This window comes from Oncorhynchus tshawytscha, linkage group LG13 (genome assembly GCF_018296145.1).
Source record: "Oncorhynchus tshawytscha isolate Ot180627B linkage group LG13, Otsh_v2.0, whole genome shotgun sequence".
In the NCBI taxonomy this organism is placed as follows: Eukaryota; Metazoa; Chordata; class Actinopteri; order Salmoniformes; family Salmonidae; genus Oncorhynchus; species Oncorhynchus tshawytscha.
This window is the reverse complement of record NC_056441.1, coordinates 80,636,706-80,653,644: the sequence shown is the minus strand read 5'-3', so window position 1 is coordinate 80,653,644 and position 16,939 is coordinate 80,636,706. Positions and strand designations below refer to the sequence as shown.

The 16,939-nt window shown below is 46.2% G+C and overlaps 1 protein-coding gene across 8 annotated transcripts in view; it reads right to left on the bottom strand.

Moving 5' to 3' along the window:
- Positions 1–16,939, bottom strand: part of LOC112247029 (arf-GAP with Rho-GAP domain, ANK repeat and PH domain-containing protein 1) — a 131,014-nt gene that overhangs the window by 26,849 nt on the left and 87,226 nt on the right. For all 8 annotated transcript variants that reach the window (XR_006078710.1, XM_042296409.1, XM_042296408.1 and 5 more), the window contains 5 exons: positions 10,854–10,989; positions 10,492–10,594; positions 3,332–3,527; positions 2,912–2,957; positions 836–999 (listed from right to left, as the gene is read on the bottom strand). Coding sequence is in view for 7 of the 8 variants with exons in the window: in XM_042296409.1 (XP_042152343.1) it covers positions 836–999; positions 2,912–2,957; positions 3,332–3,527; positions 10,492–10,594; positions 10,854–10,989 (645 nt within the window). In the remaining variant the exon portion in view is untranslated. The remainder of the gene's footprint in view (positions 1–835; positions 1,000–2,911; positions 2,958–3,331; positions 3,528–10,491; positions 10,595–10,853; positions 10,990–16,939) is intronic.

Genomic DNA, 16,939 nt, shown 5'->3' with positions numbered 1-16,939 from the left:
TCAAATTTAATCAACAAGGCTGCATTTTCTGCATGTCAGAAAAAAGTATGAAGCTAGCGTGCTAAAAAAAAAAATATATATATATATATACACACACACATACATTGATTTTTGTGTTGGCAAATTGGCTTAGTCTCGTACTGAGGAGCCTATAAAATATAAAAGATTTTTGGAATTCTGAAATTTATTGGAATAAATGACCAAACTATCAAACTTGCTAGCCATCTATGGGTAACTGTAGCTAGCTACCTGACAGGAGTGCTGGCTAGATATGTTAGCTTGCTAGCCAGCTATGGGTAACTGTAACTAGCTACCTGACAGGAGTGCTGGCTAGATACGTTAGCTTGCTAGGTACATTAATAGCTTTAGGTTAGTTGTTTTTAAGCTCAACTTGAAGATTTTCACCAAGTACCTTGCCTCTCCAATCATCACTCTCACTCGCTTGGACACTCGCTTGGGCAAGGCACACTCAGATGTGACAATGTAAAGCATCATTCAAGGCCTGAGGGTTTAGGGTTGAGGGCTGTCTACTTTGAGTTTGAAACGCAGCCAAACATTTCAATCACGAAACAGGATAAACTACCCAGAACCCAACAGGAACAGCCTGATCTCCAGTAAGACCAGTGAGTCATAATAGGAAATAAACTACAGGGAGAAAGAGAGAGGAGAAGTTAACACATGACCGTGGGGTGGGGGGGTGGGGGGTGGGGGGGGGAGACAGAGAGAACAGTGCTGATTTGTTGACCTTTGCTTCTCGGTCTCTGTGAGCCAGAACTCCCGCTATTACAGTCACGAGGCAACACACACAGCTACACACACAGCTACACACTCTTACCGCACTGTGTGATATAGTCAATGCAGCGGTCCACTATAACAGGGATGTCGGCCTCAGTTAGTTGCTGCTGACTAAGAGAGTCTCCTGCACTGCCTGCTGCTTTCTGGATGCCCACACACCAACCCTGGAAGTCAAGCTTCCTCTCCCCCTCGATGTACAGTGTCCTGGAGAGAGGGAGGGAGGTAGGGGGTTTAGGAAGAATGAGAGGGAGGGAGTGAGACAGGGAGATAGGGGGTAGGTAGAATGAGAGGGAGGGAGAGGAAGGAATGAAACCTCTTTAGTATACAGTTGAAGTCAGAAATTTACATACACCTTAGCCAAATACATTTAAACGCAGTGTTTCACAATTCCTGACATTTAAATCCTATTAAAAATTCCCTGTCTTCGGTCAGTTAGGATCACCACTTTATTTTAAGAATGTGAAATGTCAGAATAATAGTAGAGAGAATGATTAATTTCAGCTTTTATTTCTTTCATCACATTCCCAGTGGGTCAGAAGTTTACATACACTCAATTAGTATTTGGTAGCGTTGCCTTTAAATTGTTTAACGTTTCGGGTAGCCTTCCACAAGCTTCCCACAATAAGTTGGGTGAATTTTGGCCCATTCCTCCTGACAGAGCTGGTGTAACGGAGTCAGGTTTGTAGGCCTGCTTTGCTCACACGTGCTTTTTCAGTTCTGCCCACAAATTTTCTATGGGATTGAGGTCAAGGCTTTGTGATGGCCACTCCAGTACCTTGACTTGGTTGTCCTTAAGTCATTTTGCCACAACTTTGGAAGTATGCTTGGGGTCATTGTCCATTTCGAAGACCCATTTGCGACCAAGCTTTTAACTTCCTGACTGATGTCTTGAGATGTTGCTTCAATATATACACATCATTTTCCTGTCTCGTGATACCATCTATTTTGTGAAGTGCACCAGTCCCTCCTGCAGCAAAGTACCCCACAACATGATGCTGCCACCCCCGTGCTTCACATTTGGGATGGTGTTCTTCGGCTTGCAAGCATCCCCCTTTTTCCTCCAAACATAACGATGGTCATTATGGCCAAACAGTTCTATTTTTGTTTCATCAGACCAGAGGACATTTCTCCAAAAAGTATGATCTTTGTCCCCATGTGCAGTTGCAAAACGTAGTCTGGCTTTTTTATGGTGGTTTTGGAGCAGTGGCTTCTTCCTTACTGAGCGGCCTTTCAGGTTATGTCGATATAGGACTCGTTTTACTGTGGGTGTAGATACTTTTGTACCCGTTTCCTCCAGCATCTTCACAAGGTCCTTTGCTGTTGTTTTGGGATTGATATGCACTTTTCACACCAAAGTACGTTCGTCTCTAGGAGACAGAACGCGTCTCCTTCCTGAGCGGTATGACGGCTACGTGGTCCCATGGTGTTTATACTTGCGTACTATTGTTCATCTGTACAAACGAACGTGGTACCTTCAGGCGTTTGGAAATTGCTCCCAAGGATGAACCAGACTTGTGGAGGTCTACAATTTTTTTTTCTGAGGTCTTGGTCGATTTCTTTTGATTTCCCCCATGATGTCAAGCAAAGAGGCACTGAATTTGAATGTAGGCCTTGAAATACATCCACAGGTACTCCTCCAATTGACTCAAATTATGTAAATTTGCCTATCAGAAGCTTCTAAAGCCATGACATAATTTTCTGGAATTTTCCAAGCTGTTTAAAGGCACAGTCAACTTAGTGTATGTAAACTTCTGATCCACTGGAATTGTGATACAGGGAAATTTAAGTGAAATAATCTGTCTGTAAACAATTGTTGGAAAAATGACTTGTGTCATGCACAAAGTAGATGTCCTAACCGACTTGCCAAAACTATAGTTTGTTAAGAAGAAATTTGTGTAGTGATTGAAAAACGAGTTTTAATGACTCCAACCTAAGTGTATGTAAACTTCCGACTTCAACTGTAATAGCGCTAATGTCTACACATTAAAACCATCTCATTTTGCCACCTATTCAGTCCTGTTTCAACTCCTCCATTTCCCTGAACAAACAACAAAGAGAAAGTTTACATAAATGTTGTTAAAAAGTCAGAGGCCATGTGGCAGCATCATCCTCTCACCTGCCTCTCTCCACCAGAACCAGCACCTCATTCTCCTGCTGGATCGCTGGGACAAACACACATTTGGAACCATTTAATGGTGGTACAAACAGTGTGTGTGTATGGTCTTGTTCTTCTATCCTCGTGGGGACCTGAAATCCGCAACTGTCCCCACAAGGATAGTAAACCAAGGAATATTCTCCCTTGTGGGGACACCTCCCACGTCCCCATGAGGACGAAGGCTATTTTAAGGTTAGGGGTCAGATTTAGGGTTAGAGCTAAGGTTAGGGGTCAGATTTAGGGTTAGAGCTAAGGTTAGGGGTCAGATTTAGGGTTAGAGCTAAGGTTAGGGAAAATAGGAATTTAAATGGAAATACATTTTAGGTCCCCACGAGAATAGAAGAAGTGTGTATGTGTGTGCGTGCGCATGTGCGTACTCACAGAGCTCCTGCAGTTTGCGTAGGTGTATCTCCTCCTCTTCCTCACTGTCCTCCAGGTAGGCATGGAGGGAGGAGCCAACCAGCGCAAACCAGCCAACCCGAGGGCTCTGTAGGTTCAACCCGTCCTTGTACTTCAGCCGGCCAATCCGCTCAAAGCTCAGTCTCAATAGAGCCTCTGCATTGGACGGAATAAACATCTGGGGAGAAGAGGGGGAGTTAAATATGTTTAAGGATCCATCACACAGCTGAGCCTCGATTTCCTAGGTTATGGTCAGTGTGAGTGGTTACCTAGGTTATGGTCAGTGTGAGTGGTTACCTAGGTGTCGGTCAGTGTGAGTGGTTACCTAGGTGTCGGTCAGTGTGAGTGGTTAACTTTTGGTTTTCCCCCTAGCACTATACAGCTGATTCAAATCACCAACTCATCATCAAGCTTTGATTATTTGAATCAGCTGTGTAGTGCTTGGTCAAATAACAGAAACATGCACCGGGGGGCTCAGGACAGAATTTGGGAAACACTGACCTAGGCAACGGTTGGTGTGAGTCGTTACCTAGGTCAGGGGTTTACAAACTTTTCTTGCCCATGGACCCCCGTCGTCCAGGCAAACCGGCGACCGACGGACCACAATCAGTTGTTAGCAAAACAATATATAATCACGTCTCGTCTTATCAGGTGAATGCAAATGGTAAGTAGAAGAAATCAACATTTTAAAATGAATAGATTTTGACCTCCCCACAGTTCATTGGAAGAAGAAATAAACTAACATAGTATATCAGCTAGAAAGGTACAAATACCTTGGCAGTGGAGAAACACTTTTGTTGTTTTAAAGCTCATTTTCTGCAACTTAAAATCAATTGAGCGGAGAAAACCTTCTGCATTTTTTAAAAGCTAATATCCAGCAATTCTATACATTTTGGCATGGAGCTGTGAGAAAATGTTGCAGTTTTAAAGCTAATATCCAGCAATTCTACACATTTTGGCATGGAGCTGTGAGAAAACCTTCTGCATTTTTTAAAAGCTAATACCCAGCAATTCTACACATTTTGGCATGGAGCTGTTAAAAAATGTTGCGGTTTTAAAGCTAATTTCCTGCAATTCTATGCATTTTGCCATGGCTAATGCGGTGTTCCTCTGCTCAGACATTATAACTAAATCAACAGGCATGTGGCCTGAGTACCCGTTATTTTAGATTCTCCATGACTGGCTAGCTGTTTCTCAGATGGTATTATTTAAATATATATATTTTATCTGGTTTTGGTCATTTAAGTTCACAAAAAAACAGTTTTTGCATCATGAAAATGACCACTTAGATGGCCTAATCATTTTTGGTACGGTCATAACCATGTCATAAAAGCTGACATAACCGGTCATAATACTGTCATGACCCACATATTTACACCTTTAAAAAGTCTAATAAATCTATGTAATATAGCCTACACCATCACAATAAATCCATGTAATATAGTCTACACCATCACAATAAATCCATGTAATATAATCTACACCTTCACAATAAATCTATTTAATATAGCCTACACCATCACAATAAATCCATGTAATATAGTCTACACCATCACAATAAATCTATTATTTATTTTAGACAGGTCTAAAGAAGCAGGATATGAAGAGAATGTGGTCTATTTCAGAAGAACAGAATAACATACTCTGAGTTGTCCTTATGTTAGGTCCTCATCTGGCTATGCTGAATGGCTGTGGGCTACACTCATTCAGAAGACAAGATCTGCTATTAATTATTTTATAGTAGGAAGAATAATGTATAGTAATGTATTTTACACATTATTTTATAGTAAATCAAATCAAATGTTATGTCACATACACATGGTTAGCAGATGTTAATGCGAGTGTAGTGAAATGCTTGTGCTTCTAGTTCCAACCATGCAGTAATAATCCAACAAGTAATCTAACAATTCCAACAAAAAAAACTACTGTCTTATACACACAAGTGTAAGGGGATAAAGAATATGTACATAAAGATATATGAATGAGTGATGGTACAGAGCAGCATAGGCAAGATACAGTAGATGGTATCGAGTACAGTATATACATATGAGATGAGTATGTAAACAAAGTGGCATAGTTAAAGTGGCTAGTGACACATGTATTACATAAGGATGCAGTAGATGATATAGAGTACAGTATATACATATGAGATGAATAATGTAGGGTATGAAAACATTATATTAGGTAGCATTGTTTAAAGTGGCTAGTGATATATTTTACATCATTTCCCATCAATTCCCATTATTAAAGTGGCTGGAGTTGAGTCAGTGTGTTGGCAGCAGCCACTCAATGTTAGTGGTGGCTGTTTAACAGTCTGATGGCCTTGAGATAGAAGCTGTTTTTCAGTCTCTCGGTCCCAGCTTTGATGCACCTGTACTGACCTCACCTTCTGGATGATAGCGGGGTGAACAGGCAGTGGCTCGGGTGGTTGTTGTCCTTGATGATCTTTATGGCCTTCCTGTAACATCGGGGGTGTAGGTGTCCTGGAGGGCAGGTAGTTTGCCCCCGGTGATGCGTTGTGCAGACCTCACTACCCTCTGGAGAGCCTTACGGTTGTGGGCGGAGCAGTTGCCGTACCAGGCGGTGATACAGCCCGCCAGGATGCTCTCGATTGTGCATCTGTAGAAGTTTGTGAGTGCTTTTGGTGACAAGCCGAATTTCTTCAGCCTCCTGAGGTTGAAGAGGCGCTGCTGCGCCTTCTTCACGATGCTGTCTGTGTGAGTGGACCAATTCAGTTTGTCTGTGATGTGTATGCCGAGGAACTTGAAACTTACTACCCTCTCCACTACTGTTCCATCGATGTGGATAGGGGGGAGTTCCCTCTGCTGTTTCCTGAAGTCCACAATCATCTCCTTAGTTTTGTTGACGTTGAGTGTGAGGTTATTTTCCTGACACCACACTCCGAGGGCCCTCACCTCCTCCCTGTAGGCCGTCTCGCCGTTGTTGGTAATCAAGCCTACCACTGTTGTGTCGTCCGCAAACTTGATGATTGATTTGGAGGCGTGCGTGGCCACGCAGTCGTGGGTGAACAGGGAGTACAGGAGGGGGCTCAGAACGCACCCTTGTGGGGCCCCAGTGTTGAGGATCAGCGGGGAGGAGATGTTGTTGCCTACCCTCACCACCTGGGGGCGGCCCGTCAGGAAGTCCAGTACCCAGTTGCACAGGGCGGGGTCGAGACCCAGGGTCCCAGGAAGAATACAATTGAACAAAGCTGGATAAAATAGAAAGGATATTTTCTCCAAATGATTTGAGGCAGTGCGCACATGCAGCTGTTGTGTTGAGAGTTGAACAAAGAAACAGGTACTCCTGTATGTTCCATTTATTAATGTAACTTCAGATGTTCTACAAACGTTGGGCTGTTGTGATGTGTAATACATTATAAAGCTGCACGATGAGACTCTAATGATGATTTGAAAATAGTCTCTTGAAAGACATGAGCTCTACTTTGTTTATTGAGCCGGCTGTAAACACTCCAATAGTCTCTCAATCGCAACTCGACAAGCACTTCATAATGCCTAGGATTTCACAGCGGCATCCCCTTTGTGGCCTGTAGCGCACCCTAAAAAATCCATGTCTTTTGCGGTGCGGAGTGCTGAGTTGTGCCCTTCTTCCTGAGTGTGCAGCAAAATACGAAGGGCCTCTCAGTCACACGGCTCTCCGTCACGTGATCCGGTCTTTCTCACAGGCTACAAGTTAAGACAGACACATTGGGGACGCAACTGCGCATGTCATTATCTAATTCTGAGGTGCATATTGAAAAAATTGGAAGAACTGTCCACATTTACTTTTTGTCAGCCAACAAGATGAGTAGGTCTAACGAACAGCAAAAGCACTAGCCTAAGTCAATCTACTACCCCCCATAGTACAAAAGTCAACCTATTCTATTTTTTTTTTTTTGCCCATTTATATTGTTGTCACTCAGAAAACACATTAGATATTGCAAAATATATAAAATTGCAAGAAAATGAGCTTAAAAACTGCAACATTTTCTTTGCACCCCATGACAAAATATGTCGAATTGCAGAAAATAAGCTTTAAACCTGCAAAATAGAAATATATGAGGCGCGTTCACAAGGAGGTGCGCAGGGTGTTCCCCAATGCTGGAAGGGACCCCTGACCTAGATAACGGTCAATGTGAGTGGGCACCTAGGCCAATGGTTCCCAACCGGTGTGCAAAACAAATCACTGGTGTGCCATGACACTTTTCCAAATCTTTTTCATTTTTTGGGAACACTCACTAATAAACGTGTGGAATGCATATGGGTTGTTGACTTGGGAACATTCACTAATAAACGTGTGGAATGCATATGGGTTGTTGACTTGGGAACATTCACTAATAAACGTGTGGAATGCATATGGGTTGTTGACGTGGGAACACTCACTAATAAACGTGTGGAATGCATATGGGTTGTTGACTTGGGAACATTCACTAATAAACGTGTGGAATGCATATGGGTTGTTGACTTGGGAACATTCACTAATAAACGTGTGGAATGCATATGGGTTGTTGACTTGGGAACACTCACTAATAAACGTGTGGAATGCACATGGGTTGTTGACTTGGGAACACTCACTAATAAACGTGTGGAATGCATATGGGTTGTTGACTTGGGAACACTCACTAATAAACGTGTGGAATGCACATGGGTTGTTGACTTGGGAACACTCACTAATAAACGTGTGGAATGCATATGGGTTGTTGACTTGGGAACACTCACTAATAAACGTGTGGAATGCATATGGGTTGTTGACTTGGGAACATTCACTAATAAACGTGTGGAATGCATATGGGTTGTTGACTTGGGAACACTCACTAATAAACGTGTGGAATGCATATGGGTTGTTGACTTGGGAACACTCACTAATAAACGTGTGGAATGCATATGGGTTGTTGACTTGGGAACACTCACTAATAAACGTGTGGAATGCATATGGGTTGTTGACTTGGGAACACTCACTAATAAACGTGTGGAATGCATATGGGTTGTTGACTTGGGAACACTAGTGGTCGTCAAATAAACATTAAATGGCACATGGTTACATCAGTATGTTTTTTCAAGTCCAATGCGCTCCAGGCTGTTAGTTGTAACGTTTGACGGGTGAACATCACGAAAGTCATTTGTATCATGAGTAAGGAACTATGACAATATTTCAAAGAAACCCTATTTAATATATAAAAGCTTTTGGTCACAGAAAATAGATGATCTGCAGGATGGATCAGATGGAGGTCATTACCACTAAATAAATTGAGAAATTTACATGTCCAAAAGTCATCCAACATCTCATTCCAAAATCATGGCATTAATATGGAGATGGTCCCCCCTTTTCTGCTATAACAGCCTCCACTCTTCTGGGAAGGCTTTCCACTAGAAGTTGGAATATTGCTGCACAAGAGCATGAGTGAGGTCGGGCACTGATGTTGGGCGATTAGGCCTGGCTCACAGTCGCCATTCACATTCACCCCAGATGTGTTCGATGCGGTTGAGGTCAGGGCTCTGTGCAAACTACTCTAATTCTTACACACCGATCGCAACAAACTATTTCTGTATGGACCTCACTTTGTGCATTTTAGATGAACTGTCTTCAAAGTAATGACTCGGGACGTCGGGTTTGATATGAAAGCTTCTTTTAGTAATAATACTTGTTCACGTTACATTTAACAACTTTAGATTCTACAGAGCAATGCAGGTAAGATGCTAGCGGAAAGTCAGCTTAATCACTTTGCACCTGCACATAACTGGTGCGTTATCTCTCTCATTCCTGTCGCAAGGCATTCTGGAACTTGCAGTCAAAAGCGTAATTCAATACTAACCAATACAATTACATATGTAAACAACTGTAAAGAAATATATCTTTAGATACAGCTCCATGAATTAACTTAAACATTAACTCTGTAACACATTAAAGTTACAACAAGTGCATGGGGGCACTGTCATGCTGAAACAGGAAAGGGCCTTCCCCAAACTGTTGCCACAAAGTTGAAAGCACGGAATCATCTAGAACGTCATTGTTTCCTGTAGTATATCACTGGCACTAAGGGGCCTAGCCCAAACCATGAAAAACAGTCCAGACCATTATTCCTTCTCCACCAAAAACTTTACAGTAGGCACTATGCATTCAGGCAGGTAGCGTTCTCTTGGCATCTGCCAAACCCAGATAAGTCCATCGGACTGCCAGAGGGTGAAGCGTGATTCATCACTCCAGAGAACGCGTTTCCACTGCTCCAGTCCAATGGCGACGAGCTTTACACCACTCCAGCCGAAGCTTGGCATTGTTCAGGCTGCTTGACCATGGAAACCCATTTCATGAATCTCCCAACGAACAGTTATTGTGCTGACATTGCATCCAGAGGCAAAACTGAAGGGACTAGAGGACTAGGGAAAGGGACTAGAGGACTATAAAACTAGAGGAAGGGACTAGAGGACTATAAAACTAGAGGAAGGGACTAGAGGACTAGGGGACTAGGGAAAGGGACTAGAGGACTATAAAACTAGAGGAAGGGACTAGAGGACTATAAAACTAGAGGAAGGGACTAGAGGACTAGGGAAAGGAACTAGAGGACTAGGGGACTAGGGAAAGGGACTAGAGGACTATAAAACTAGAGGAAGGGACTAGAGGACTAGGGGACTAGGGAAAGGGACTAGAGGACTATAAAACTAGAGGAAGGGACTAGAGGACTAGGGGACTAGGGAAAGGGACTAGAGGACTATAAAACTAGAGGAAGGGACTAGAGGACTAGAGAACTAGATAATTTGTACTCGCTACGCGCTTCAGTGATCCCGTTCTGTGAGCTTGTGCGGCCTGCCACTTTTGAGACGTTGTTGCTGTTGGACATTTATATTCACAATAACAGCACTTAGAGTTGACCAGGGCAGCTCTAGTAGGGCAGAAATATGACAAACTGGCATCCTATGATGGTGCCACATTGAAAGTCACTGAGTTCTTCAGTAAGGCCATTCTACTGCCAATGCTTGTCTATGGAGATTGCATGGCTGTGTGCTCGATTTCATACACTGGTCAGCAACAGGTGAGGCTGAAATAGCCAAATCCACTAATTTGAAGGGGTGAGAACGATTGGGAACCACTGACAGAGGTGACGTCAGTATGTGTGGTTACCTAGGTAAGGGTCAGTGTGTGGTTACCTTGGTGATGGATTTGACCCACTCCTTGTGGCTGTCTTGGTCGTCAGTTCCAAACAGATAGAGACGCTCTGAGTCAGAGTACAGCTCAAACGTATGGTCATAGCTGAGAGAGAGAGAGAGAGAGAATGAAGGATTGTTAAGCTTAAACGTATGGTCATAGCTGAGAGAAAGAGAGAGAGAGAGAGAGAGAGAGAGAGAGAGAGAGAGATTGTTAAGCTTAGACGTATGGTCATAGCTGAGAGAGAGAGAGAGAGAGAGAGAGAGAGAGAGAGAGAGAGAGAGAGAGAGAGAGAGAGAGAGAGAGAGAGGGATTGTTAAACAGACTGGTTTAGAGTGATGGAAGACTAGTGTTAGGTAGGTACCCATGTCTCTCTGGTGTGTTGACAGACAGACAGACTATCTCTGTAGACTTCAGGGCACCGTTGGGCGTGGAGGTCTTGTCACTCTCATAGTAACTAAAGTTCCCATCATTCAACATACACCAGCGACGACTGAACTCTGCAGAGACAAGAGCAACCAGAGGATATCATACACAGAGGACATCCCTCACAGAGGACACACTTCGGACTAGAGAACTAGAGGAGAGACTAGAGGACTAGAGAAATAGAGGAAGGGACTAGAGAACTAGAGAAGGGACTAGAGGACTAGAGAAAGGGACTAGAGAACTAGAGAACTAGGGGAAGGGACTAGAGAACTAGGTGACTAGAGGAAGGGACTAGAGAACTACGGGACTAGGGGAAGGGACTAGAGGACTAGAAAAAGGGACTAGAGAACTAAGGGAAGAAGAACTAGGGGAATGGACTAGAGAACTAGGGGAAGGGACTAGAGGACTAGAGAACTAGGGGAAGGGACTAGAGAACTACGGGACTAGAGGAGAGGACTAGATAACTACGGGAAGGGACTATAGGAGGGGACTAGGGGACTAGGGGAAAGGACTAGACTAGAGAACTATGGGACTAGAGAACTAGGGAAAGGGCCTAGAGGACTAGAGAACTAGGTGACTAGAGGAAGGGACTAGAGGACTAGAAAAAGGGACTAGAGAACTAGAGAATTAGGGGAAGGGACTAGAGAACTAGGGGAAGGGACTAGAGAACTAGGTGACTAGAGGAAGGGACTAGAGGACTAGAAAAAGGGACTAGAGAACTAGAGAATTAGGGGAAGGGACTAGAGAACTAGGGAAGGGACTAGAGGACGGGACTAGAGGACTAGAGAACTAGGGAAGGGACTAGAGAACTAGGGAAGGGACTAGAGAACTAGGGAAGGGACTAGAGAACTAGAGAACTAGGGAAGGGACTAGAGAACTAGAGAACTAGGGAAGGGACTAGAGGACTAGAGAACTAGGGAAGGGACTAGAGAACTAGAGAACTAGGGAAGGGACTAGAGGACTAGAGAACTAGGGAAGGGACTAGAGGACTAGATAACTAAGGGAAGGGACTAGAGAACTAGGGGAAGGGACTAGAGAACTAGAGAACTAGGGGAAGGGACTAGAGGACCAGAGAACTAGGGGAAGGGACTAGAGGACTAGAGAACTAGGGGAAGGGACTAGAGGACTAGAGAACTAGGGGAAGGGACTAGAGGACTAGAGAACTAGGGGAAGGGACTAGAGAACTAGGGGAAGGGACTAGAGAACTACGGGACTAGAGGAGAGGACTAGATAACTACGGGAAGGGACTATAGGAGGGGACTAGGGGACTAGGGGAAAGGACTAGACTAGAGAACTACGGGACTAGAGAACTAGGGAAAGGGCCTAAAGGACTGGGGAACTAGGTGACTAGAGGAAGGGACTAGTGGACTAGAAATAGGGACTAGAGAACTAGGGGAAGGGACTAGAGAACTAGGGGAAGGGACTAGAAGACTAGAGAACTAGAGGAGAGGACTAGATAACTAAGGGAAGGGACTAGAGAACTAGGGGACTAGGGACTAGAGAACTAGGGGAAGGGACTAGAGAACTAGAGAACTAGGGGAAGGGACTAGAGGACTAGAGAACTAGGGGAAAGGACTAGAGGACTAGAGAACTAGGGGAAAGGACTAGAGAACTAGAGAACTAGGGGAAGGGACTAGAGGACTAGGGGAAGGGACTAGAGGACTAGAGAACTAGGGGAAGGGTGTAGAGAACTACGGGACAAGAGGAGAGGACTATAGAACTACGGGAAGGGACTATAGTAAGGGACTAGAGAACTAGAGAACAAGGGGAAGGGACTAGGGGAAGAACTAGAGGACTAGAGAATAAGGGGAAGGGACTAGAGGACTAGAGAACTAGGGGAAAGGACTAGAGGACTAGAGAACTAGGGGAAAGGACTAGAGGACTAGATAACTAGTGGAAGGGACTAGAGAACTAGGGGAAGGGACTAGAGAACTAGGGGAAGGGACTAGAGAACTAGGGGGGACTAGAGGGGACGAGGGGAAGGGACTAGAGGAAGGGACTAGAGGGGACTAGGGGAAGGGACTAGAGGGGACTAGGGAAGGGACTAGAGGACTAGAGAACTAGTGGAAGGGACTAGAGGATGGGACTAGAGGAAGGGACAAGAGGACTAGGGGAAGGGCCTAGAGGATTAGAGAACTGCGGGACTAGAAGAAGGGACTAGAGAACTACAGGACTAGAGAACTAGGGGAAGGGCCTAGAGGACTAGGGGAAGGGACTAGAGAACTAGGGGAAGGGACTAGAGAAAGGGACTAGAAGACTAGAGAACTAGGGGAAGGGACTAGAGAACTAGGGGAAGGGACTAGAGAACTAGGGGAAGGGACTAGAGAAAGGGACTAGAAGACTAGAGAACTAGGGGAAGGGACTAGAGAACTAGGGGAAGGGACTAGAGAACTAGGGGAAGGGACTAGAGGGGACTAGGGGAAGGGACTAGAGGACTAGATAACTAAGGGAATGGACTAGAGAACTACAGGACAAGAGGAGAGGACTAGAGAACTACAGGAAGGGACTATAGGAAGGGACTAGAGAACTAGAGAAAGGGACTAGAGGAGGGGACTAGGGGAAGGGAGTAGGGGACTAGAGAACTAGCAGAAGGGACTAGAGGATGGGCCTAGACGACTAGGGGAAGGGCCTAGAGGATTAGAGAACTGCGGGACTAGAGGAAGGAACTAGAGAACTACGGGACTAGAGAACTAGGGGAAGGGCCTAGAGGACTAGGGGAAGGGACTAGAGAACTAGGGGAAGGGACTAGAGAAAGGGACTAGAAGACTAGAGAACTAGGGAAGGGAAGGGAACTAGAGAACTAGAGAACTAGGGAAGGGACTAGAACTAGAGAACTAGGGGAAGGGACTAGAGAACTAGGGAAGGGACTAGAGGACTAGATAACTAAGGGAATGGACTAGAGAACTACAGGACAAGAGGAGAGGACTAGAGAACTACAGGAAGGGACTATAGGAAGGGACTAGAGAACTAGAGAAAGGGACTAGAGGAGGGGACTAGGGGAAGGGAGTAGGGGACTAGAGAACTAGCAGAAGGGACTAGAGGATGGGACTAGACGACTAGGGGAAGGGCCTAGAGGATTAGAGAACTGCGGGACTAGAGGAAGGAACTAGAGAACTACGGGACTAGAGAACTAGGGGAAGGGCCTAGAGGACTAGAGAACTACGAGACTAGAGAACTAGGGGAAGGGCCTAGAGGTCTAGGGGAAGGGACTAGAGAAGTAGGGGAAGGGCCTAGAGGACTAGAGAACTATGGGACTAGAGAACTAGGGGAAGGGACTAGAGGGGACTAGGGGAAGGGACTAGAGGGGACTAGGGGAAGGGACTAGAGGACTAGAGAACTAGTGGAAGGGACTAGAGGATGGGACTAGAGGAAGGGACAAGAGGACTAGGGGAAGGGCCTAGAGGATTAGAGAACTGCGGGACTAGAAGGGACTAGAGAACTACGGGACTAGAGAACTAGGGGAAGGGCCTAGAGGACTAGAGGAAGGGACTAGAAGACTAGAGGTCTAGGGGAAGGGACTAGAGAACTAGGGGAAGGTCCTAGAGGACTAGAGAACTACGGGACTAGAGAACTAGGGGAAGGGACTAGAGAACTAGGGGAAGGGACTAGAGGACTAGAAAACTAGGGGACTAGAGAACTAGAAAACTAGGGGACTAGAGATCTAGGGGACTAGAGAACTAGGGGACTAGAGAACTAGGGGAAGGGACTAGAGGACTAGAAAACTAGGGGACTAGAGAACTAGGGGAAGGGGCTAGAAGACTAGAGGAAGGGACTAGAGGACTAGAGGAAGGGGCTAGAGGACTAGGGGAAGGGGCTAGAGGAAGGGACTATAAAACTAGAGGAAGGGACTAGAGGACTAGGGTAAGGGGCTAGAGGACTAGGGAAAGGGACTAGAGAACTAGGGGAAGGGACTAGAGGACTAGGAGAAGGGACTAGAGAACTAGGGGAAGGGACTAGAGGAAGGGACTAGAGGACTATACAACTAGAGGAAGGGACTAGAGGACTAGAGAACTAGAGGATGGGACTAGAGAACTAAAGGGACTAGAGGACTATAAAACTAGAGGAAGGGACTAGAGGACTAGAGAACTAGAGGATGGGACTAGAGAACTAAAGGAAGGGACTAGAGGACTAGAGAACTAGGGGAAGGGACTAGAGAACTAGGGGAAGGGACTAGAGAACTAGAGAACTAGAGGATGGGACTAGAGAACTAAAGGAAGGGACTAGAGAACTAAAGGAAGGGACTAGAGAACTAGGGGAAGGGACTAGAGGAAGGGACTACGGGACTAGAGGAAGGGACTGGAAGAAGGGACTACGGGACTAGAGGAAGGGACTGGAAGAAGGGACTACAGGACTAGGGTAAGGGACTGAGGGACAAGAGGAAGGGACTACGGACTGGAGGAAAGGACTAGGGGAAGGGACTACGGGACTAGAGGAAAGGACTATGGGAAGGGACTACGGGACTAGAGGAAAGGACTACGGACTGGAGGAAAGGACTAGGGGAAGGGACTACGGGAAGGAACTAGGGGACTAGAGGAAGGTACTACAGGACTAGGGTAAGGGACTGAGGGACAAGAGGAAGGGACTACGGACTGGAGGAAAGGACTAGGGGAAGGGACTACGGACTGGAGGAAAGGACTAGGGGAAGGGACTACAGGACTAGGGGAAGGGACTACGGACTGGAGGAAAGGACTAGAGGAAGGGACTACGGGACTAGGGTAAGGGACTGAGGGACTAGGGGAAGGGACTACGGACTGGAGGAAAGGACTAGGGGAAGGGACAACGGACTGGAGGAAAGGACTAGGGAAGGGACTACGGACTGGAGGAAAGAACTAGGGAAGGGACTACGGACTGGAGGAAAGGACTAGGGTAGGGACTACGGACTGGAGGAAAGGACTAGGGAAGGGACTACAGACTGGAGGAAAGGACTAGGGAAGGGACTACGGACTGGAGGAAAGGACTAGGGAAGGGACTACAGACTGGAGGAAAGGACTAGGGGAAGGGACTACGGACTGGAGGAAAGGACTAGGGAAGGGACTACAGACTGGAGGAAATGACTAGGGAAGGGACTACGGACTGGAGGAAAGGACTAGGGGAAGGGACTACGGACTGGAGGAAAGGACTAGGGAAGGAACTATGGACTGGAGGAAGGGACTAGGGGAAGGGACTACGGGACTAGAGGAAAGGACTAGGGGACTCGAGGAAGGGACTAGGGGAAAGGACTAGGGGAAGGAACTAGGGGACTCGAGTAAGGGACTAGGGGAAGGGACTAGGGGAAGGAACTAGGGGACTCGAGGAAGGGACTAGGGGAAGGGACTAGAGGAAGGTACTACAGGACTAGGGTAAGGGACTGAGGGACAAGAGGTAGGGACTACGGACTGGAGGAAAGGACTAGGGGAAGGGACTAGGGACTGGAGGAAAGGACTAGGGGAAGGGACTACAGACTGGAGGAAAGGACTAGGGGAAGGGACTACGGACTGGAGGAAAGGACTAGGGGAAGGGACTACAGACTGGAGGAAAGGACTAGGGGAAGGGACTACGGACTGGAGGAAAGTACTCGGGGAAGGGACTACGGACTGGAGGAAAGGACTAGGGGAAGGGACTACGGACTGGAGGAAAGTACTCGGGGAAGGGACTACGGGACTAGAGGAAAGGACTAGGGGAAGGGACTACGGGACTAGGGAAGGGACTACAGGACTAGGGGAAGGGACTACGGGACTAGAGGAAAGGACTAGGGGAAGGGACAATGGACTGGAGGAAGGGACTACGGGACTAGAGGAAAGGACTAGGGGAAGGGACTACGGGACTAGATGAAAGGACTAGGGGAAGGGACTACGGACTGGAGGAAATGACTAGGGGAAGGGACTACGGACTGGAGGAAAGGACTAGGGGAAGGGCCTACGGACTGGAGGAAAGGACTAGGGGAAGGGACTACGGACTGGAGGAAAGGACTAGGGAAGGAACTAGGGGACTCGAGGAAGGGACTAGGGAAGGGACTACGGGACTAGAGGAAAGGACTAGGGGAAG